Source organism: Uranotaenia lowii, chromosome 1, assembly GCF_029784155.1.
Source record: "Uranotaenia lowii strain MFRU-FL chromosome 1, ASM2978415v1, whole genome shotgun sequence".
NCBI lineage: Eukaryota > Metazoa > Arthropoda > Insecta > Diptera > Culicidae > Uranotaenia > Uranotaenia lowii.
Genome location: NC_073691.1, coordinates 212,517,862 through 212,537,167, shown reverse-complemented (window position 1 = coordinate 212,537,167; position 19,306 = coordinate 212,517,862). Strand labels below are relative to the sequence as shown.

Here is a 19,306-nt window from a genome sequence, read left to right as displayed (position 1 = left end):
AAATAAGTTATTTACAATCCGGAACTTATTACTTTTTCGAAAATAGACGTATTTGAAAAAAGTGAACAAAAAATTGTTTCATCGGATATTCTGTACATTAGAGTACCGTAAACAGGGGGAACTTTGATCACATTTAAAATGTAATTTTAAAATCTTTAAATATCTGGTCTTTCGAAGGCTCACAAACAAACATCTCTCCTGATCAAATTTAAGCATTTAGGAGCAAAAATGGTGATAATTTTTGGATATTGAAAAAAAAAAACGTTGATTTTCCATGAGAAAGCTCGTATAGTAAAAATGGCTAAAACCCTATCAAATGGTCCGATTTGAAGAAAAAAAAAGAACATGCGAACAGGGCGAGGACCTAGGGAGTTGCATGAAGGCAACATTTAATTTGTTTTTAGGGTAAAAAAAAAGAGAAATGTGTATAATTTTTACCCCTACATGTATGCAGCAACATTGGCCATCTTTTGATTATAAATGTTTTTGAAAAAAAAAAAAAATGTTGGAAAAATCAGTTCAGTGCTAACAACAACTACTGTTACGAAATGATTCAAAACAGTCGCAAATAAGTAAACTCTGCCCAAACTAAATCTCATCACAAATTTTTACAAGAACAATATTTATGAACTGCAAGGACAGGAACTAAACTAAAGGACTCAAGCTAATTTTAGTCAATCATATTCGCTGATTTTCAAATTCAAATTCTGCTGTTTCAAAATTTGCTCAGGACAATTGCGCTCAGTTCGGCTTTTTCAAACCGAACCAAATATTCGTTGAAAGTTCACTTGAGGTCTGTTATGTTAAATACTAGCGTAAAATAATATTAAAATAAGCCCAAACTCGTTTCATGCAAAGCATCTATTGAAAGATTATTCGATTCTCTAACTTAACTTCAAATGACACATTTGTGACGTGACGACTATTTGACAGGTTTTTTTTAACAGTCAATTTAGCTCATTTTTAACTAAAGAACCCCATTAAACTATAAATATTTTTAAAGAATATCTAATTCCCTATCCCTCAAGCTATTTTTTCAACGTTGTTTTTTTTTTTATTCAAATAAGTATGATTGTTTATGTTCCCAACTAGTCTTATATGTTTGGTATCATTTGAAAATTGACAACTCCAAAAATCATGCGCAAAAGAAAAAAAAATCACGCAAATTCGCGCAATTTTGAAATTTTTAAGTATGAAATTTGAAAATATTGATAGTTATTTTCCACAAAAAAGACACCTAGGGTTTCGTTTATTTTAAATAAAAGTCCAGTGAGTTTAATGTTCTTTTTTGAGTATTTTCAACTTTTATTTCACTTTTGAAAACATATGAAAAAATTCTAAGCTTTTTTAAATTTTATAACTTTTTTAACCTGGATTATCTATCATATCATATAGATGAGAGGAAATTTCAAAAAGAAAAGTATGAAAAATTACGAAAACGGTAAAAAATATATTAAATCATTTAAAAACGTTTATAACACGAATGCCAAAACGATGGTAAAGTGTCACAAATAAACAAAAAAAAATAAAAACGTTTGATGAGTCAAAATAAACGCTTTTATTGACTTCAAACTTAAAAAAAAAAGTTTTTTGGCCAACGTTTTATTCTACGTACCTCCTGTGTGCAAAGCAGGAATTTTTTAAAACAGTTTTTCCGTTCCGTCGACACGTCACGCTTTCATGACGCTGCAACCGCATGGCGAATTGCCAACTTCCAGAGCAAAGAAACATTATTTCAAGTTGAAGTTATTTTCAACAGTGGATATTCGCGAGGCACCTACAAACATGTTTTAACATGAAATTTTGTGTAAATAAATATTGTTAAAATCGTGAAAAATTTCACTGAATGATTCCTATACCGCTTCAGCCATTTTAAAAAACATCATAATGTACTAGGGGAGCTTGGCTTATTTCGAATTTGAATCGAAGACTACAAATCATTTAGTTTTATCTACAACGTTTCAGAATTTAAATAAACTATTTTTCAAGGTCATTTTTTCATTTTACCGTATCTCCTTAGGATGAAATTGTAGAACTTTAACATGTTCAGCGAAGTTGTGTATTTTGTTGAGATAAAAAACTTTGTATAAAAAACTGATGTTCTAGAATGCTTAACAAAACAGTTAGCATTTTGATCTCTCTGTTGGTGGACTCCTTGACTTTATGTTCTGTATCAAAATATACGATTTTTTCTTAAGCATATTCATACTCATTACTGTGAGAACATTTGCCTTATCTTTTGCGTTATTCCAACTCTATATTGAAATCGCATGATTTGGTAGAAAAAAAAATTCTGGGTACAATTTTGTCGAAGACTTGATGTCTTGATGATGATGATGATGATACCAATTGAGAGAAAAGAGTTTGAATGCCGCTAACCTTGTGAACTTTATTTCTGCATTTGTGATTTATTCTTAATGTGTCGTTTTTCTTATTTTAAAGAAAAAATAACACTCCACAGAGCTGAAAGCTTATCTAGTTTAATTGACCCAGCTATTGCAACAGCACAATGTTTAACAGGGGTATGTCTTTTGGCATTGATGAACAGTAAATTCAATTGACACCACTGCTGGGTGCCTAGCGACGTATTGTATGACTACTTTTCATGCAATACTTTGCATCGGTATGAAGCAAATCAAAAAGCATTACGACTTTCAGAATATTCTCAACTGTAGTAGATAGGTAGTTGTTGTTATTACAATGCAGTCAAATACCATAAACTGTCGTCGAACACAAAGGTAAAATATTTGTAGACGTAACAATTTCCAGCTCACGAATGTACATACATATGTCTCCTTCTGCCTCCTCCACTGAGAAAGGTTGGTAAACACCGGCAAGCATCGGCAAGATATCATTGTGTCTTGTTTGTTTCCGTTTAGTTTACCCGTGAGTAGGGAAGCCTCACCCACCAGGAAGCTCTTCAGATCCGGCCAAACACGTAAGTACCTTTATAAGTTGGTACAAATGATTCGCGGAACTCGACTGGGCCAACACACTAACTATGAACTAACTACCTGCTAGACTGCTATCAGCGTTCGTCGTTTATCCGGCCAGTTTCCAACGACGACACATGAATGAAGACGATCTCTGCTCGTCTGCAAGCAGGACGGGTGCTTCAAGTTATGCTTATATTTAATCCTTCATCAAACATATAAATTTTGCGCCGGGATTCGGTTGTTTCAATGGAAGATACCACCGGATCCTCACACTCTATGTTGGTCGAGCAGGAGTATGTTGGTGGTCCCACTACTGCTTCCTGAAGATCTTTGGAAGGGGACGTGTGTGAAGAAGAGGAACCGCATGAAGGCTCCAAATGTGTGTCGGCAACAGATGAGGTGTCACTTTCGCAGCTTCCACACCGTTCGCGAAAAAGATGCGTGCATCTTACGGATGCTCCAAGATTCAGCATCGAGCACACAGCTAAATGTACAAACAGGTTATTTATCTAGTTTTATTGTTTGTTTTCCCGATGCGAACATAAACTCGTGCCTTATTTGAGTTGGCACTCAACTTAGTATATGTTTGTATGTTGTTGGGAGAAGCAATCTAGCGAGGGAAGGATAACATTTGCCGTACCTGAGCCATGCCATCCCCGTGGTTCTGTTGGATGAGCTTGATTCATGAACTTGAGGCGTGAATGGAGTTGAATGTGGGTTAGAGATAGAATTTCTCATTAGTTATTTTAAAAAAGCTTTGAAATTGAGAAAGATTTATACATTTTCTTGCATCTACAATTTATTCGTTCATAAAAATAGTCAATAAATTAGGCATTCACGGAAAACAAAAACGTATTGAAAATCAGTCTTTTGGGATTAAATTTAGTGGTAGAGAGCTGGTTGGGCAATCAGAGTCTTAGTCAGAGCCGGTTGGGCGATGACAGTCTTGGCGATGGCAGGCTGAGCAATGACGGTCTTGGCGGCAATGACTGGAGCAGCAACAACAGCCTTGGCGGCCAGAGGTTCCCGGTGGACAACGGCGTTGAATCCGTGGATCGGATCAGCAGTGTATTCGACAGTACGCTTGGTGCCATCTGGATCGACCAAGGAGTAAGATCCCTGGACGGCGTCTCCGTTGCGGGATTCCTGCTGGGACTTCTGGTCACCGGTCAGGGCATCGGAGATTCCGTATGAGTAGGAGTATTGTGGGTTGGGGTCATACTCGTCAGCAACGACGGCCTTGGCCACTGGAGCAGCCACCAAGGTTTTGGTCAAGGGAGCAGCATAAGTCAGAGGGGCAGAAACCAGAGCTGGCGAAGAGATAACTCCAGCACGGGCAACGGCCACCAAGGCGCAGAATGTCAGAAACTGCAACAAAATGAAACCAGTTTTGTCTTAAACGATCCTAAATTAAGCCCTTTAGTAGTCTAGAGATAAACGTACCTTGAAAGCCATTGCTAGGGGAAAGATGGGATGAGTTGATGATGTTCACAGAACAAGACAAGCGATCGAACTGTAGCGATCCAAACCTGTTGCCGTCAATTTATAGCCTGATCTGACACAGGACCTGCGAAGAGAGCTAGGGAATATGAGACCTCATGCTGCAAACATGTTTCCGGCCATTCGGGGCATAAAAAAGGAGGAAAAAAAGTGAAAGAATCAGGAACACAAAACTATCCCGAAATTGACCTTGAGACGAACGGCTCGAAACACGATCTTTTGCCTGTGGGATCAAACCCGTTCTGGCTTCCGATTTAGAGTGGGTATATTTGATTGTAAAAAAAACTACACAATTAGCATAGATGTAAGAAAACTGATATCTATATATTCCTTCTTTTTTTTTTTTTTTTTTTGAAGCATTGAATTTATTTTAGTGTTCATGTTTTTTTTGGTTCAGCTATTGTTTGAAGAAATATTGACTTTTATTATTACAAATATTAATAAAATTGCCGATTAAGTTTGTTTTTTATTTGTTGAAAAAACTGACGTGAACTTATTTCGTTAAACTTGTAACAAGAAATGAAGTAGGCGATGACCGATTGACAGCGGACGTATTTTTTTATTCTAGGAACTTACAATTTTAGATTTTTTATATGTAACAAAGTCTCAAGAAATTGATAAAAGTGATATCAATCGGCGACTGGATGTTCCTAGCAGAAGCAGTTTGTGAAAATAATAATTTAATGTGCGGGAAAACCTGAGTGAAAATTAATGTATAATAGTTTTGAGGAACCGAGTGTTTTTTTTAACGCTGTCTGTGAAGAATTGCTGAAACGCGGTTTTTGCGAGTGCGCTGTGGAATCTGTGTGGATCGATGAATTTTGAGAAGAGAAATATTAAATTGATAAATAGAGTATTTTTAAAGAAAAAATGTACCAAATTTTTTTTACTTACAATGAGTTTCATTCAAATCACAGACATGCTTCTGCATTTAATGGACAATGTTTGTTGAAAATTATATTAAAATATTTAAATAACAAATTTTGATGAGAAAAAACATTTAAAATTTGTATGTTGAAAAGTTGACCCAAAACAAAAAATGTTCTTTTATGATGAAAATCTATGTAGTTGGAACTCCCTATGACGATTGAAAACTCAAATATCAACATTGGACGTTATATTTCTTACAACGATCAATGTTTTAAAACTTTTATGTGTTATGGGGAAGGGTCTTCTCAAATTTTTTTAATTATGAACAATTAAGGTGATCGAAGTTTCCCAAGAATACAATATTGACACAGGAACAAAATCATAGTGAACTTAGAATATGAAACTTATTCTATCTTTTTTTTTTAAAGTGAGGATTCAGTCTACAAAACACTTTATAAACATTCATGACAAATCCCTTTTAATTCAAGTTGGATCAAGCTAAAGAGATAACCCTGATCCGAAGCATGGCCATGGCAGTGAATGGGACAAACCAGTAGCCCCAAATATTTATTTTCACCAAACCAACGCAACGCTTCCATCCAAGTTCGCTCCTCAAAACAAACGGGTCTCGTCGGATCATTAAACCCGAAATCGAACTGGTCCTGGTCTGGGGTTGAGGTAGGTTCTGCCGATGCGATGATGGTCAGTTGTTGAGAGGATCGAATTTTTTTTGGGACACCTTTCCTCCTCGCCGCATTTTACCACCAGGCATCATCCTTACAAGGCAGCATAGTTTTTCTGATCATCTGTTGCTGCTGCTGGGTTAAGTTGAGCAGACGTGAATTGGATCGGAGTCTGTGCCGTTCGCGATCATTGAGTTTGCACGTGAGACAAAACCAGAATGGTTAGCCTCATTCTCCAAAGTCGCGTGTCTCTGGTTGGTTGACAGGAAAGTGCACTGGCTGAACTTGAAATTTTCTGCTTCTCGAACTTGGTTGGCTGGCTGGCTAGCTGCCAGCAATCCCGTCGCTGGGTTGCATAAGCCAATCGAACCATGAGTCGTTGATCTCTATGGGCGATTCTGTTTTCCAAGTAATTGGCGTAGAAAAGGCGGTGGTTAAAGAAGGAAGAACTGGTTAGGAACGAACGTTTTATGCTGGATGTGGGGTTGACGATAGCGATAAGATAATGCCTACCGCTTCCGTCAAGGATTTCTGGGATGAAGTCCAGGGGTCCAGAATACTTTCACTTTTAGATTCGTTAGCATTCTCTGGTTTGTATAAATTGATTCGGAAACCAAGTTTTGGTACAGTTCGATTATTTGTTTTGTTCTGTGAACATCAGCTTAACGACATCCTATAGCTATGGCTTTCAAGGTACTTTTATATAAAACAATTCAAATTCTAACAATTTAATATAAACATTTTATTCTCATCCTCAACAGTTCCTGACCTTCTGCGCCGTGCTGGCCGTTGCCCGTGCTGGAGTCATCTCATCTCCTGCCTTGTCTTACGCTGCTCCAGCCCCTTTGACCTATGCCGCCCCCTTGACCAAAACCTTGGTGGCTGCTCCAGTGGCCAAAGCCGTCGTTGCTGATGAGTATGACCCCAACCCACAGTACTCTTTCTCGTACGGAATCTCCGATGCCCTGACCGGTGACCAGAAGTCCCAGCAGGAATCCCGCAACGGAGACTCCGTCCAGGGATCTTACTCCTTGGTTGACCCTGATGGCACCAAGCGTACTGTCGAATACACTGCTGATCCGATCCACGGATTCAACGCCGTTGTCCACCGAGAACCTCTGGCTGTTAAGGCCGTCGCTGCTACCCCAGTCATTGCCACCAAGACCGTCATTACTCAGCCTGCTCTGGCCAAAACTGTGATCTCCCAGCCAGCTTATGCTTCGTACTCTGCTCCTTTGGCCACCAAGACCATTGTGTCCCAGCCGGCTTATGCTAGTTATGCTGCCCCAGCTACCTATGCCTACAGCCACTAAGAAGACTGAAACGGAATCCGCCGACTGTTACCCTTTGATTTTTGTTTAGCTATGGAATATTAAAACATTTAAACAAAAAATAATTTGGACGGCTTTTGAAAAAAAAAGTTATATCACAATAACATACCAATGATTAGATAAGTTAATTTTTAAAAATCTTTTAGACAGACCATTTGACATTTCATCGTTTTCAACTCAAAGAGGGTCGCTCACAGACGCTCAAACCGGTATAGGATTTCTCTACCATTTTTCAAACAATAAAAAATGTATTTTTGGCTCTCCCAGCAAACATAAAATCGCTTAAGTAATGATAATCGTTAACAATATCTTACGAATCGCAATTCCTACCAAAAAAGTTAACGATCGTAAAAATAGTTACTTGAAGTCGGTATAAATCGGATATGATATAAAAAGTCCGCCATATTTGCAAATTTGCCCTCCCGCGCAGGATACCAGTGAGAAAACAACCTTGTTTTTCCCTGTGCGATAAGCAGTGCTACCAGATTGCCAAAGATTCTTTTGGGAAAATTGTCCAATGAGAGAAGCAGGAAATATTGCAGCATGCATTGAGAGCAAAACTTAAGCTCTCTCGCATTCTTTCCGGATTTACGAAAAAGATGTTGAATATCGTCCAATTTATATAATTCTTATCGCTTAAGCCAGAAATTAAAAAAAAAATGTATGTTTATTGCCTAAATACCAATGGATAGATGCTGTTTTTTTGAGTTTTTTTGCAATGATTCTATAATGCATATGAAAGGTATAACAAAGTTTGTTGCGAAATATACCTAGAAAAATGTTTGCGGGTTTGCTGGGTAAAATATCTTTAAAAAAAATCTACTAAAACAATTGTTCACAGAGAGCTGTTTTCAAGAAAACTTTCATGCATAGAATCACCTTTTTCTAGCTTTGAAAATGCCAGTTAACAATAAAACAATAATAGAATAAAATTTCGATAAAAGTTTGTAAAAATTATATAAAAGCCTTATTGTACACGAAGCCTCAAAAATGAGCTTAATTCTTTATAAATTCTATCACATAGAATATTTTATCAAAAGAGATGCATGTTTATGTATGATAATGAATTCAATTTTCATGTCATAATTCATTCATTTGCCGGAAGTCGGGACCGAAACCACTTTAACATAAGGTTACTGAATTTTTTTTTTCAGCACATACCCGGACCGGAGAAATTCGTGCTATTTTGTCTAAAAACCTGCGTCTAAAAATTATTTTTTTAAAAGTTTATTTTTAATAAAAATATATCAGCAGATTTTAAGTCGTATTTTAGGCTTCCAAAAACCTTTCATGATCATTTTAATGAAACTTGCTAAAAATATTTAAAATTATCCCTCATGGAAAGAATACACACGCATAATACTCTGTGTAAAATAAGGTAGCCAGATTGCCAAGTTTTATCCGGGTTTGCCCGAATGTTTATCACTAAATTTAAGAACAGTCCGGCCCGGCCCGGTTGCCCATATTTAATTGAAAAATGCCCGGATTTCGGCCGAATTTCGCCCGAATTTTTTCGCTTTATTTGGCAAATTAAACCAAAAAAACAACAAACACCTCCAAAACGAAATTTTTTGAGCAAGTTTTATAAAAATAATCATGAAAGGATTTTTGGAAGCCTGAAATACGGTTCGAAATCAATCGATGCGTTTTGAAGAAAAATATTTTTTTTCATTTTTTTTCTTGATTTTTGTTGAAGAATTTCTGAATTTTGACGAAATTATCACGGATATTGCCCGGATTTTTGGTCGTCAATTTGAAATCGAATGCCCGGATTTTGCCAGGTTTTTATATATAAATTGCCCGGTTTGACCGGCCCGGATACGTGTTGAAAAAATTCTGGCAACCTTAGTGTAAAAGATGCCCAGAGGGGGGAATATGGAAAAGCTTTCGGTATAGTGTAAAACCTTTTCCAAGGGCGATAAAATAATCGTTATTTATATTATATTATCGTTATTTAGTCAGCCGCACAGGTTACTGATGGTGGTTTTTTCGAAGAGAAAATGGTGGAGGATGTTGGCATCAGGGCAAGAACACGGAAAATATTGTTCGGAATAGATACACGCAAGCGTTAAGTAAAGCCAGCGATTTCAAAAACCGGAAGCAGAATTGCTTATGATCCTGTCCGTAGGAACTTAGCCGGAAGCTGGCTTGTATGCGGAAGGAATTCAATTTGTCTGTAAGTTTTTCCATTTTTCTGCTCCTGGGTATATTTTACCTTAGCGATCCATTTGTGGATTATTTGATGAACATATGCAACTCAATACAAACTTTTGCATTATCACGATATTTCTTCTTTCTGTACCGATTTTATGCGAATCCCCTTGAGACCCAATCCGGGCTGTACAGCGACTTCAGCACATCAATTTTATTATTATAATTGTTGGCGCTTGAGTGCTAGAAGTTAAAGTACCAAGAAGTGCTTATAATATAATTTTAAGGTGGGAGCATTCATTGAGATTGATGGAATGCTACAGGGGTTACACTCATTACAGTAATTTGACTCCTTAAAAATGATGTTTAATGAAGCAAATTTACGAAAAGATAAATTTTTCTAAAAAATAACATTTCTTGTAGATAATATAACAGTCGATTGCACAAAAACTTAGAGCGTTTTTGAATGCATTCTTAATTTATAATTTGATCTTCATATTTTGAAAATCAACCAACTTTTAAGTGAGATACCTATAAAGGAATTATTTTATAAAACGATATCTTACTTATCACAACATCCTATGATTTTTTCATCTGTAAATGGGCACTTTTAAAATATTTCAGGTATTTTCAGATCATTAACGGAATTTCAGTGACTGAAAATTTTGTGTTGTCTGGACATATGACGAAAAAAGCGTAGTAAACTGGATCAAAAAGCACTTCACTGGGACGATTCTGGTTAAATCTGATGGCAGGTTTGTGTTTCTGAGAAAATTTCACGCAAGATAAGTATCATTCCAGGTCTTCAAATCTGCATTGGCAGAACAGCAAACAAGCACATGAAAGGTAGAACTGAAAATGTTTTTTTCTAGTTTTACTTAAATAAACACTCGTCGTTGAGAACTTCATATCAAACCAGTTGTGCCGTTGTGGCGTTGTGCCTGAAAAAAATTTCGGCCCTTTACATTCTTAAAAAAAATAACTCAAAATGGCTCTACTATACCAAGACTTGTTTCAAATATTTACACAAGGAAGTCATCGATGTAAAGCACTTTGTTAAATGATACACCGATCATCTACAAAACACAGTAATTCTTTTAAAAAAAGTAGATTAAAGTGATGGTTTTCTATTTTCCTTTGAAAAGGAGCATTTGTCAATCATTATCAACAATTCGTTAAAAATCTCAATTAAATAAATTACGATCTGAAAGCATCAAAGTTAAATGAAATTTTCTCATTTTAATAAAATGTAATAAAAATAATTAGTTTTGGATTCAATGATCGAGATGAACTAAGAAGCTGATAAATGCTTGAAACAATATTAAAATAAAAATTTAAGCGAATTTACTTCACCAAACGCAATAGGTAGATACCCACTAAGGAATGTAGAACTCTTTTGAAACCAACAAGACTAGAATACTTCCTATTTTCTGATTCGCTTTTTTCTCCAATTCACCCAAGCAACAGGTGTTGGTCGGCTTATTGAACGCCATTAATACCGGAAGAAAAGAAAAAAAAATCAACGCTCCTTCGCATGATGAAACAAGAACGAGTTATTTCGGGCGGCGGCGATGGCGTACGTTTTCAATTTACTATAAATTAGTTGAACCGATTTGACACAAGCACAGTTCGTTCGGTTTCATTTCTTAGTCAACAACTGCCTCCCTTCCATCCAACCATGGCATTCAAAGTGAGTTTCAGTCGTCGTGACATGGGGATAATTGTAGTGTTCAATTGATCTGGTAACATTTTCTAAACGATTTATTTTTTACCATTACAGTTCGTGACCTTCTTCGCCCTGATGGCCGTTGCCCACGCTGGACTCATCGCTTCCCCAGCTGTGTCCTATGGCGCTGCTCCAGCTCTGTCCTACGGTGCCCCAGTCCAGCAGCTGGCCTATGCCGCTCCTCTGGCCAAGACTGTCGTGGCCAAGCAGGTTATCGCCGATGAGTATGACCCCAACCCACAGTACTCTTTCTCGTACGGAATCTCCGATGCCCTGACCGGTGACCAGAAGTCCCAGCAGGAATCCCGCAACGGAGATGCCGTCCAGGGATCTTACTCCGTTGTTGACCCAGATGGCGTCAAGCGTACTGTCGAATACACTGCTGATCCGATCCACGGATTCAACGCTGTTGTCCACCGCGAACCCCTGGCTGCCAAGGCCGTCATCGCCCAGCCAGCCATCGCCAAGACTGTGATCGCTCAGCCAGCCTATGCTTCCTATGCCGCTCCAGTTGCCAAGACCTACGTCTCGCAGCCAGCCTACGCCTCGTATGCTGCCCCAGTGGCCACCAAGACCATTGTGTCTCAGCCAGCCTATGCCTCGTACTCCGCTCCTCTGGCCACTAAGACTATCGTCTCTCAGCCAGCTTATGCTTCGTACTCGGCTCCTCTGGCCACCAAGACCATTGTGTCCCAGCCAGCTTATGCTTCTTATGCTGCCCCAGCCACTTACGCCTACCACCATTAAGAAACTGAAACCGAACCCAATTGTTACCCATTGATTCATTGTGATTTAGTAAAATTTAAATTTTTGAATCAAACTTTTGCTATATTTCATTCTAACTTTGATGACAATCCTGGTAAATAGCAGATATCTAAATCCAAATTATTTTTATTATATTTTATCATAAAGATGAGGTGATTTGAGAAGGCTCAGCTTGGATTGCTAAGAACAATTTTTTTTTATTCTTAAACAAACAGTTAAACAGAGTTTTCATCCATGGAAATATTCTGTTTTCTCTACATCGGATTTTTTTTAGTTGTTAAAGTTCTCACAAGTGTTATTAAACAGCCTGCTCTCAATAACTCTATCTGTTCTTCTTCTTCTATTAACAACATAGCCAAGACTTGTTAGCATCCTGAAAAACGAAGACTCGTGTTCTTCATTTTTCTTTTCAACGTAATCTCTGCTATATTAAAACATTCATTGCAGAGATTACTAAGGCCAGGTAATACCGCGAAAGATACTGAAACAAGGGGAGGAATAAAGCGTGTAGTTCCCAACCAAACGCTTCATATGATTTATGTACAAAAACTTGACATGAAACCATACAATGCAAAATTCGGAAATCATAAAAAGTTTGGATCTCATCAAATGGGGTTTCGTCGACAAGACACATTCTCCGCAGATTCATAAGCGTACAGGAAAGTTAGCAATTTTGTACACCTTAGCGGTTATATTTATGTTTTCGACCGGGAAGATGACTTCAACTTATAATTTGGGGCTTTTTACGGCCTGAGATTTTATTCAAACAACTTTGTATTTGAAATACCCTACGTTTCAATCATTTTTTGTGGTCTTTCTCCAGGGAACTGGAAATATATTTTATTATATTTAATCTAGAGCATTGTTAGTGAACTATTCTAAAATGTGTAAACTAACTTATTGTTGTTATTGTCAACAGGTTTTTTTCTACCAACGGCTAGGTGTCCAGTATTTACAGCTCTGTGGGAAGTATTGTTGATTTTACATTTTCAGTCATATTTTTGAATCTATAATCTTACAATTTCAACCGGATAGGAAAGATTATTTTTCATCCGATTTCCTATGGTCGTACTTTAACGCACTATTTAAACGATGGATATTGTGTTATGTGGATTGTGTTGGTATTTTTTGGGGTTGAGCTTTCTGCGTTGATAACTGTGATTTGAATCAGTGTAATGTGTCAGTTTTGTGAATTATTTAAACTATTGCTATTGCTGATTGGTTGTTTGGGTTTTACTTATTGTAGATTGCTTGTATATTTTGCACTTAAAACGTTCGTCGCCACGCTCATTTTAATTCTTTTACTAGCCAGGCCGAAAGAAATTCTCGGAGCGACAAAATAAATAAGGAGACTCCCAGCTTTGCAACGTGTGGCATAACTTAAGACCACAAAAAATGGTCGAAATGTTGGGTATTTCAAATAAAATGTTGTTTGATTTAAATCTCAGACCGTAAAAAGCCAGAAATTAAAACTTGGCGGTTATTTTTAACTGCATACTGATTTTTTCTGATTTAACCTTTTTATTCCTCAGTTAGAACGACTTTTTCACAGAGTGAAATATTTTTATGTCCGTGCGAGTCAACTCCTACTCGAACTCTCCCTGCTCATAATATCTCTATCTGTTCTTTTTTGTGGAGTAATTATAAACTTTGAATTGATTATTTTAATGTGATAACTCATGATGTCGCAATACTTCAAGGAAGATAATCAAAAGAAAACAGCATTTGTAGAGCTAAAAACAATTCAGCTCAGGAGCTTAATGTTAGATTAATATGTTTTGGTTAAGGTGAAGGTATAATTCGAACATGTAGTCTAGGTCTATTTCAGCCTACACTTCTCTCACTTAAACGCTAGGTAATTTCTCTGGGGCCCGACGGATGTCTTCTAAGTTTGCACTGGCGATAAAAGTATATATTGGAGGAAACACTGAATAAAATTCCGAAAATACTTTTTCAGAAAATATCCTAAAGAAAAATTAAAAAATCTGGGGGATTAATTTTATAGAAATTTTAAACATGGTAGATAGTTTAATATTTGAATTAAAATACCTTATTGATAAAGCAGACCTTGCAGGTCTGCTTTTAAATTTATTAATCATGAATGGTGGTTTAAAAAAGCTGAACTAAAAAAAATACTATCAAACTACGATAGAATCACTAGATATTGCAAAACTAAATAAAAAATCGTAGTGAAACTGTTGAATCTTTTTCTACCTCTGATCAATTTATTTATCAAGAATTTTGGATTCTTCAACCCACAATTTGCAAATCTAGAATGCATGTTCAAATTTTGACCTGGCTTTTCGCCTTGATGAAGAAAACACTCTTTTTGATTGAGAGAGAAATTGAATAGAAGACAAATGAAATTCTATAATTATGGTCAGTTTCAAACAAGTCTTTAAAAATGATTTCAGGAATAGTGGCAGCCTCTATTATTTTTATTTTCAATGCTTCAGTTAATGCTTCAATTAGTGAACGTTCAATCTTGCAGTACTCGATTTGTAAAGAAATTTATGTACCTACAAATTGTTGAACAAACATCGGTGCTTAGAAATATAACCAAACTGTTTTTAGGTTGCTAGCTCATACTAAATCGCGCTTGCTATGCATTCTATCGAACGAAATACCTTTTAATATACATGATGATTTTCAATGTTAACGTGTTCAATATTTGAAACACTGCCTGTCCAATGATAGAATAATCGAGTTCAATAATTGTGACCGAAACAATTTTGAATAAAAAGGTTGAAGCAATGATTTAAAAAAAAATTCGCGAAAAAAATCATATCAATTCGAAAATATGGAAAAAACTTAAGCTACAATCAAGTGTCATCTAAAAAACCTTTCGTTATTATTTATTACCCCCAAACTCACTGAATCCCAAAGATGGTATTCAATATTTAGTTCTCTTACCCTACTATAAATTAAGGATTTAAATAATCAGTGACAGCAAGGTATAAACATAAAGTATTTTGAGCAAAATTAAACAATAATAAAATTGTTGGATTAATCAAAAAGCACGATGGATTCGTTTTTCAACGATCGTTTCTCACACAGTTTTAAATACGATTCTTTACATGACATTTAAAATGCTTAATTCAAACCCTATAGACCTTCCAGGAAGGGGATTTCATAACTAGGCTTAGTAGGCTAAGAAGAATACGGATTTAATCAAATATTACATCGAGTATGTTTGTTATGAAGAGTAGGCGTGTCCTGAAATGTCAAGACGTGTTTTGTTTTCGTGCGGGAAAAATTTATTAAAATTTTAAGAAAACTTAATAATTTAGAGGAGTTTCCAAACTAATTCAATTAGGGATTGTTATAAATGTGCGAATTAAGCGTTTTTCAAAAAGTTTCGCGTGTGGAGCATGTGCAGTAGCCGTTCGTGAGCTTTCGAAAGAAACGGTCGATGTAGTTTGTTAATGGAAATAGTTAGGAGTTATTCAATAAGAAAAAATATTCAAAGTATTATGAAAAACTACAAAGTACGGTTCTGTTTAACTGGCAAAATGTTTTGCGAAACAAAAAAATTGTGAAATCCTTTAACAATTAGTAAAGTAGCAATTTTATATCGAAGAAGCATTCGGAAGAACTTTATGGATGCCTGTGCGGTAGCATTTTCACCTGCTGTTCTTATGAATAAAAAAATACGAGGGACCGATTAGTGATGTCTCGAATATTTGAATTCAACCAGTGTCAAGATAACCGGAACCAGGAAAAATTGGAAGACAGCACCGGTGACCTATCACTTATCAATGGAGTTTGGTGAGATCGTTTCTATTAGAAAATTATTTATAAATCGTTTTATTTATTGTTTATTAATCCTATTTGCCAAATAGGTTTTTCCATAAAAAAAAATCCTTTCCCCTCCTTTCTGAATACAACACCTGGGTCGCATGGGTTCCCTGCACCTGAAAAGTTCTTTTCGTTGTATCAGAATATCCCCATTATGATTACATTGACTTGTCGCGGTGTGCATTAAGTTACCACACTTATCTTTAAAATCAGCACTTGAAATGAGTGTTGTATCCAGATACTCATTTAGGCATCTTGTGTTGATTTTAATTATGAGTTGTACCTAGTGTATCAGCCAATGCAAGATGTGTGTAGTCACCCAATGCTATGCTATGCTATGCTATGCTATGCTATTACATCGAGTATGTATGTTATAACTGATGTCTAAATTGCCGAGCCTCAAACCCTGCGGGCTGAATGGGCCTATTAATCTTTCAGGCAAAATTTCTGTTTCTCTGGTAATATAATCGTATAATTTCATTGAAAATGCTAGAAACTGATAACATTCATACGTTTTCAGTGAAGTTTTTTAAAAATTATGTCTTTAAAAATTTGATGGAATAACACAAAAACATGTTATGAAAGCAGTTCATCCATATGAAAAATTATCAAATCTGTTTTGAGATCTTTATTTTTCAGATGTTAACTAGAGCTTAGATTCGAAGTTTTAATGATATGAAATAAACCTGTTTTTTTAGGATAGAGGTATTTCACAAATATGATGGGAGCATACGAAAACACTTTCTTATTCCACTTTCTAATCACTACCAAATCTTCACAAAAGCTTAAATTTGCTGTATTTTCTATGTTCATCTGGATAAGAAACAAACGTCATCCAAGTTTGTGTTTTAGGGTTCTTTACGTATTTATAATTTCTAAAAGTCAAAATATTACATCAAAAGGTATCAAAACCTAGTTTGAATTGTTAAATTTTAAATTTAAATTCATCAGATATGTTGTCTTGTCAACCATTTCTTCAAACGGCCGTAGGCGCATTTAAGAACGCTTTCCCTTACTTCTGGGCAGTCAATTGATTCAGGCATGAATTATTAAGAATCATGAACTGAATTGGTCACTAACAAACCTTACGGAAGACCTGAAACAACCGTAGAAGTGAAAATATGCATGGTTGAAAAAATCTAAAGTTATGCTTGTTTAAGATTGTCTAATTGAATAACAATTTATACCTAAAACGATTGGGTCGATAGATTCAATAAATATCACATCACCTCACGTGGTGTAAAAAAAACGTGTTCTCACCCTGTGATAAATGATAAGCTATTATTACTGTTGCTGCAAAATCTGATGCAAATTTGGTCCTTTTTTGCTCAAGTCAAATTCGATCAGCACGTGCCTTTCAAAATTTTATTTTGATTAAGTTCAATGAACGCCTCAGACTCTCATTCACATGTTTTCAAGAAAGGATACCCATTCTCATTTTTTTTAGTCAGCGCACCCGACTATCTCCGGACGTACGTTGTACTAAAAATCATGAGCCGAAAAAACATCCAACCATGCTCGATAAAGTATAGCGGCTTTCATACTAAATACATAACCTTCCATCAACCATGGCATTCAAAGTGAGTTTCAGTCGTCGTGATGTGGGGATAATTTTGATTTTGGTGTTCAAGTTCAAGTGGCATTTTCTAAACGGGTAAAATTTACTGTTTCAGTTCGTGACCTTCCTCGCCCTGGTGGCTGTTGCCCGTGCTGGACTCATCGCTTCCCCAGCTGTGTCCTATGGCGCTGCTCCAGCCCTGGCCTACGCTGCCCCAGTTCAGCAGTTGGCCTATGCCGCCCCTCTGACCAAGACTGTCGTGGCCAAGCAGGTCATCGCCGATGAGTACGACCCCAACCCACAGTACTCTTTCTCGTACGGAATCTCCGATGCCCTGACCGGTGACCAGAAGTCCCAGCAGGAATCCCGCCAAGGAGATGTCGTCCAGGGATCTTACTCCGTCGTTGACCCAGATGGTGTCAAGCGTACCGTTGAGTACACTGCTGATCCTCACAACGGATTCAACGCTGTTGTCCACCGTCAACCTCTTGCTGTTGTTGCTGCTCCAGTTATTGCCGCCCAGACCGTCATTGCTCAGCCAGCCATCGCCAAGACTGTGATCGCTCAGCCAGCTTATGCTTCCTATGCCGCTCCAGTTGCCAAGACCTACGTCTCGCAGCCAGCCTATGCCTCGTACGCTGCTCCTTTGGCCACTAAGACCATCGTCTCTCAGCCAGCTTACGCTTCGTACTCGGCTCCTCTGGCCACCAAGACCATTGTGTCCCAGCCAGCTTATGCCTCTTATGCTGCCCCAGCCACTTACGCTTATCACCACTAAAATGTGGCTGAATCTCATCAACACCTCCGACTGTTTAAAGATCTGTAAATATAATATATTTGAATCCTAAATATTTGAATTCGGTAGTACGTTTGCATGGTATCACATGAAATTTTTTTAAGTATGATCATTAATTTACTTTATGCTGAAATTGCAATTATTTAATTTATTAGCGGTTATTTTAGCGGTTGAGTTTATACCAATTTTCCTATTGAAACTTTTAGCATCATTCATCCCTATGATTCAACACACATTTCACTGTTCTTTTATCCCATTTAACGATAGGGGCTCCAGACATTTGTTAACTTTATGATTTCAACTCAATCCCTTTTTTGCGAAGCAATTCCACGATACATTTACGGATGGTGGACCAATTAATTATTTAAATATTTTTTAACAGTTATCTAATATGGACGATCCCTTTTTCTGTCGCCTGAGACTAAATTTGAAATCAGGAATAGCAACGCAATTTGAACCAACATTGAACCTTTTTTTTTACACCGAGTTGAGAAATAATCGCACCAGAAGAGCCGACTCATACCCAACAATCCTTATAGATTTTGATCAGAGAAAATCGATGCTGCTCTCAGATTTTGCCAAACACTAAAATTTGTTCCGCTAGATAGCGCTTATCTGGCGATCATATCGGCTTTTATGAAAACAAAGTAGCGCAAGGACACAGCATTAGCTGATTTAGGCCTCACAGACTGAATAAACGAGAACTACTTAGGATTACTTCTCAACACCCAGGACCGAAGTACAAGTTGAAACCATACTTCTTAGAATATGCAATTACCATCTCATGCTACTCAACTTGTTAACTTGTTCAACATATATTTGGATAATGTTATTGTATTTGCAATAAAATTGATTAATCAGTGTTCGGCATAAAACTTCAGGTTTCCACCTGCACCGAAAACATGATCCTTATAGTTAACATCGGCTATGATGCTGACTTAGGGTCATGATTGTATTCAAAATAATTCATGTTGTGAATTCAGGCTTCGGACTCATAAGAGGCAGAGCGCTACCATTCATAACGGAGGAACTCCCAAACTTCTATGGCAGTCGAAAATAACTCTCTCTCGCTTCTCCTACCGCTAGAATCGTTACCCAGTAAACATGAATCGGCAAAGAGGTAACTCAAATCGAAAGACGGATCGTAACGATCTCTCTGGCGACTTTGCATCATCTAATCGGCAGAGAGGAA

At 36.9% G+C, this 19,306-nt stretch overlaps 4 protein-coding genes across 4 annotated transcripts; 3 read left to right on the top strand and 1 right to left on the bottom strand.

The window, feature by feature from the left end:
- Window positions 1–3,692: 3,692 nt before the first annotated feature.
- Window positions 3,693–4,465, bottom strand: LOC129746954 (larval cuticle protein A3A-like). Its single transcript, XM_055740921.1, has 2 exons — window positions 4,380–4,465; window positions 3,693–4,304 (listed from the first exon to the last, which is right to left on the bottom strand). Exons 1-2 carry the CDS (start codon window positions 4,389–4,391, stop codon window positions 3,819–3,821), a joined length of 498 nt encoding a protein of 165 aa, XP_055596896.1. The 5' UTR covers window positions 4,392–4,465; the 3' UTR covers window positions 3,693–3,818.
- Window positions 4,466–6,547: 2,082 nt separating this feature from the next.
- On the top strand, window positions 6,548–7,385 carry LOC129746926 (larval cuticle protein A3A-like). The gene is made up of 2 exons (XM_055740873.1): window positions 6,548–6,682; window positions 6,751–7,385. The coding sequence occupies exons 1-2, from the start codon at window positions 6,671–6,673 to the stop codon at window positions 7,300–7,302; spliced, it is 564 nt and encodes a 187-aa protein (XP_055596848.1). The 5' UTR covers window positions 6,548–6,670; the 3' UTR covers window positions 7,303–7,385.
- Window positions 7,386–11,027: 3,642 nt separating this feature from the next.
- LOC129746882 (cuticle protein-like) lies at window positions 11,028–11,982 on the top strand. Its single transcript, XM_055740811.1, has 2 exons — window positions 11,028–11,161; window positions 11,252–11,982. Exons 1-2 carry the CDS (start codon window positions 11,150–11,152, stop codon window positions 11,942–11,944), a joined length of 705 nt encoding a protein of 234 aa, XP_055596786.1. The 5' UTR covers window positions 11,028–11,149; the 3' UTR covers window positions 11,945–11,982.
- A 5,346-nt stretch (window positions 11,983–17,328) lies between these two features.
- LOC129738369 (cuticle protein-like) lies at window positions 17,329–18,107 on the top strand. The gene is made up of 2 exons (XM_055729552.1): window positions 17,329–17,340; window positions 17,419–18,107. The coding sequence occupies exons 1-2, from the start codon at window positions 17,329–17,331 to the stop codon at window positions 18,094–18,096; spliced, it is 690 nt and encodes a 229-aa protein (XP_055585527.1). The 3' UTR covers window positions 18,097–18,107.
- The last annotated feature ends 1,199 nt before the right edge of the window (window positions 18,108–19,306 follow it).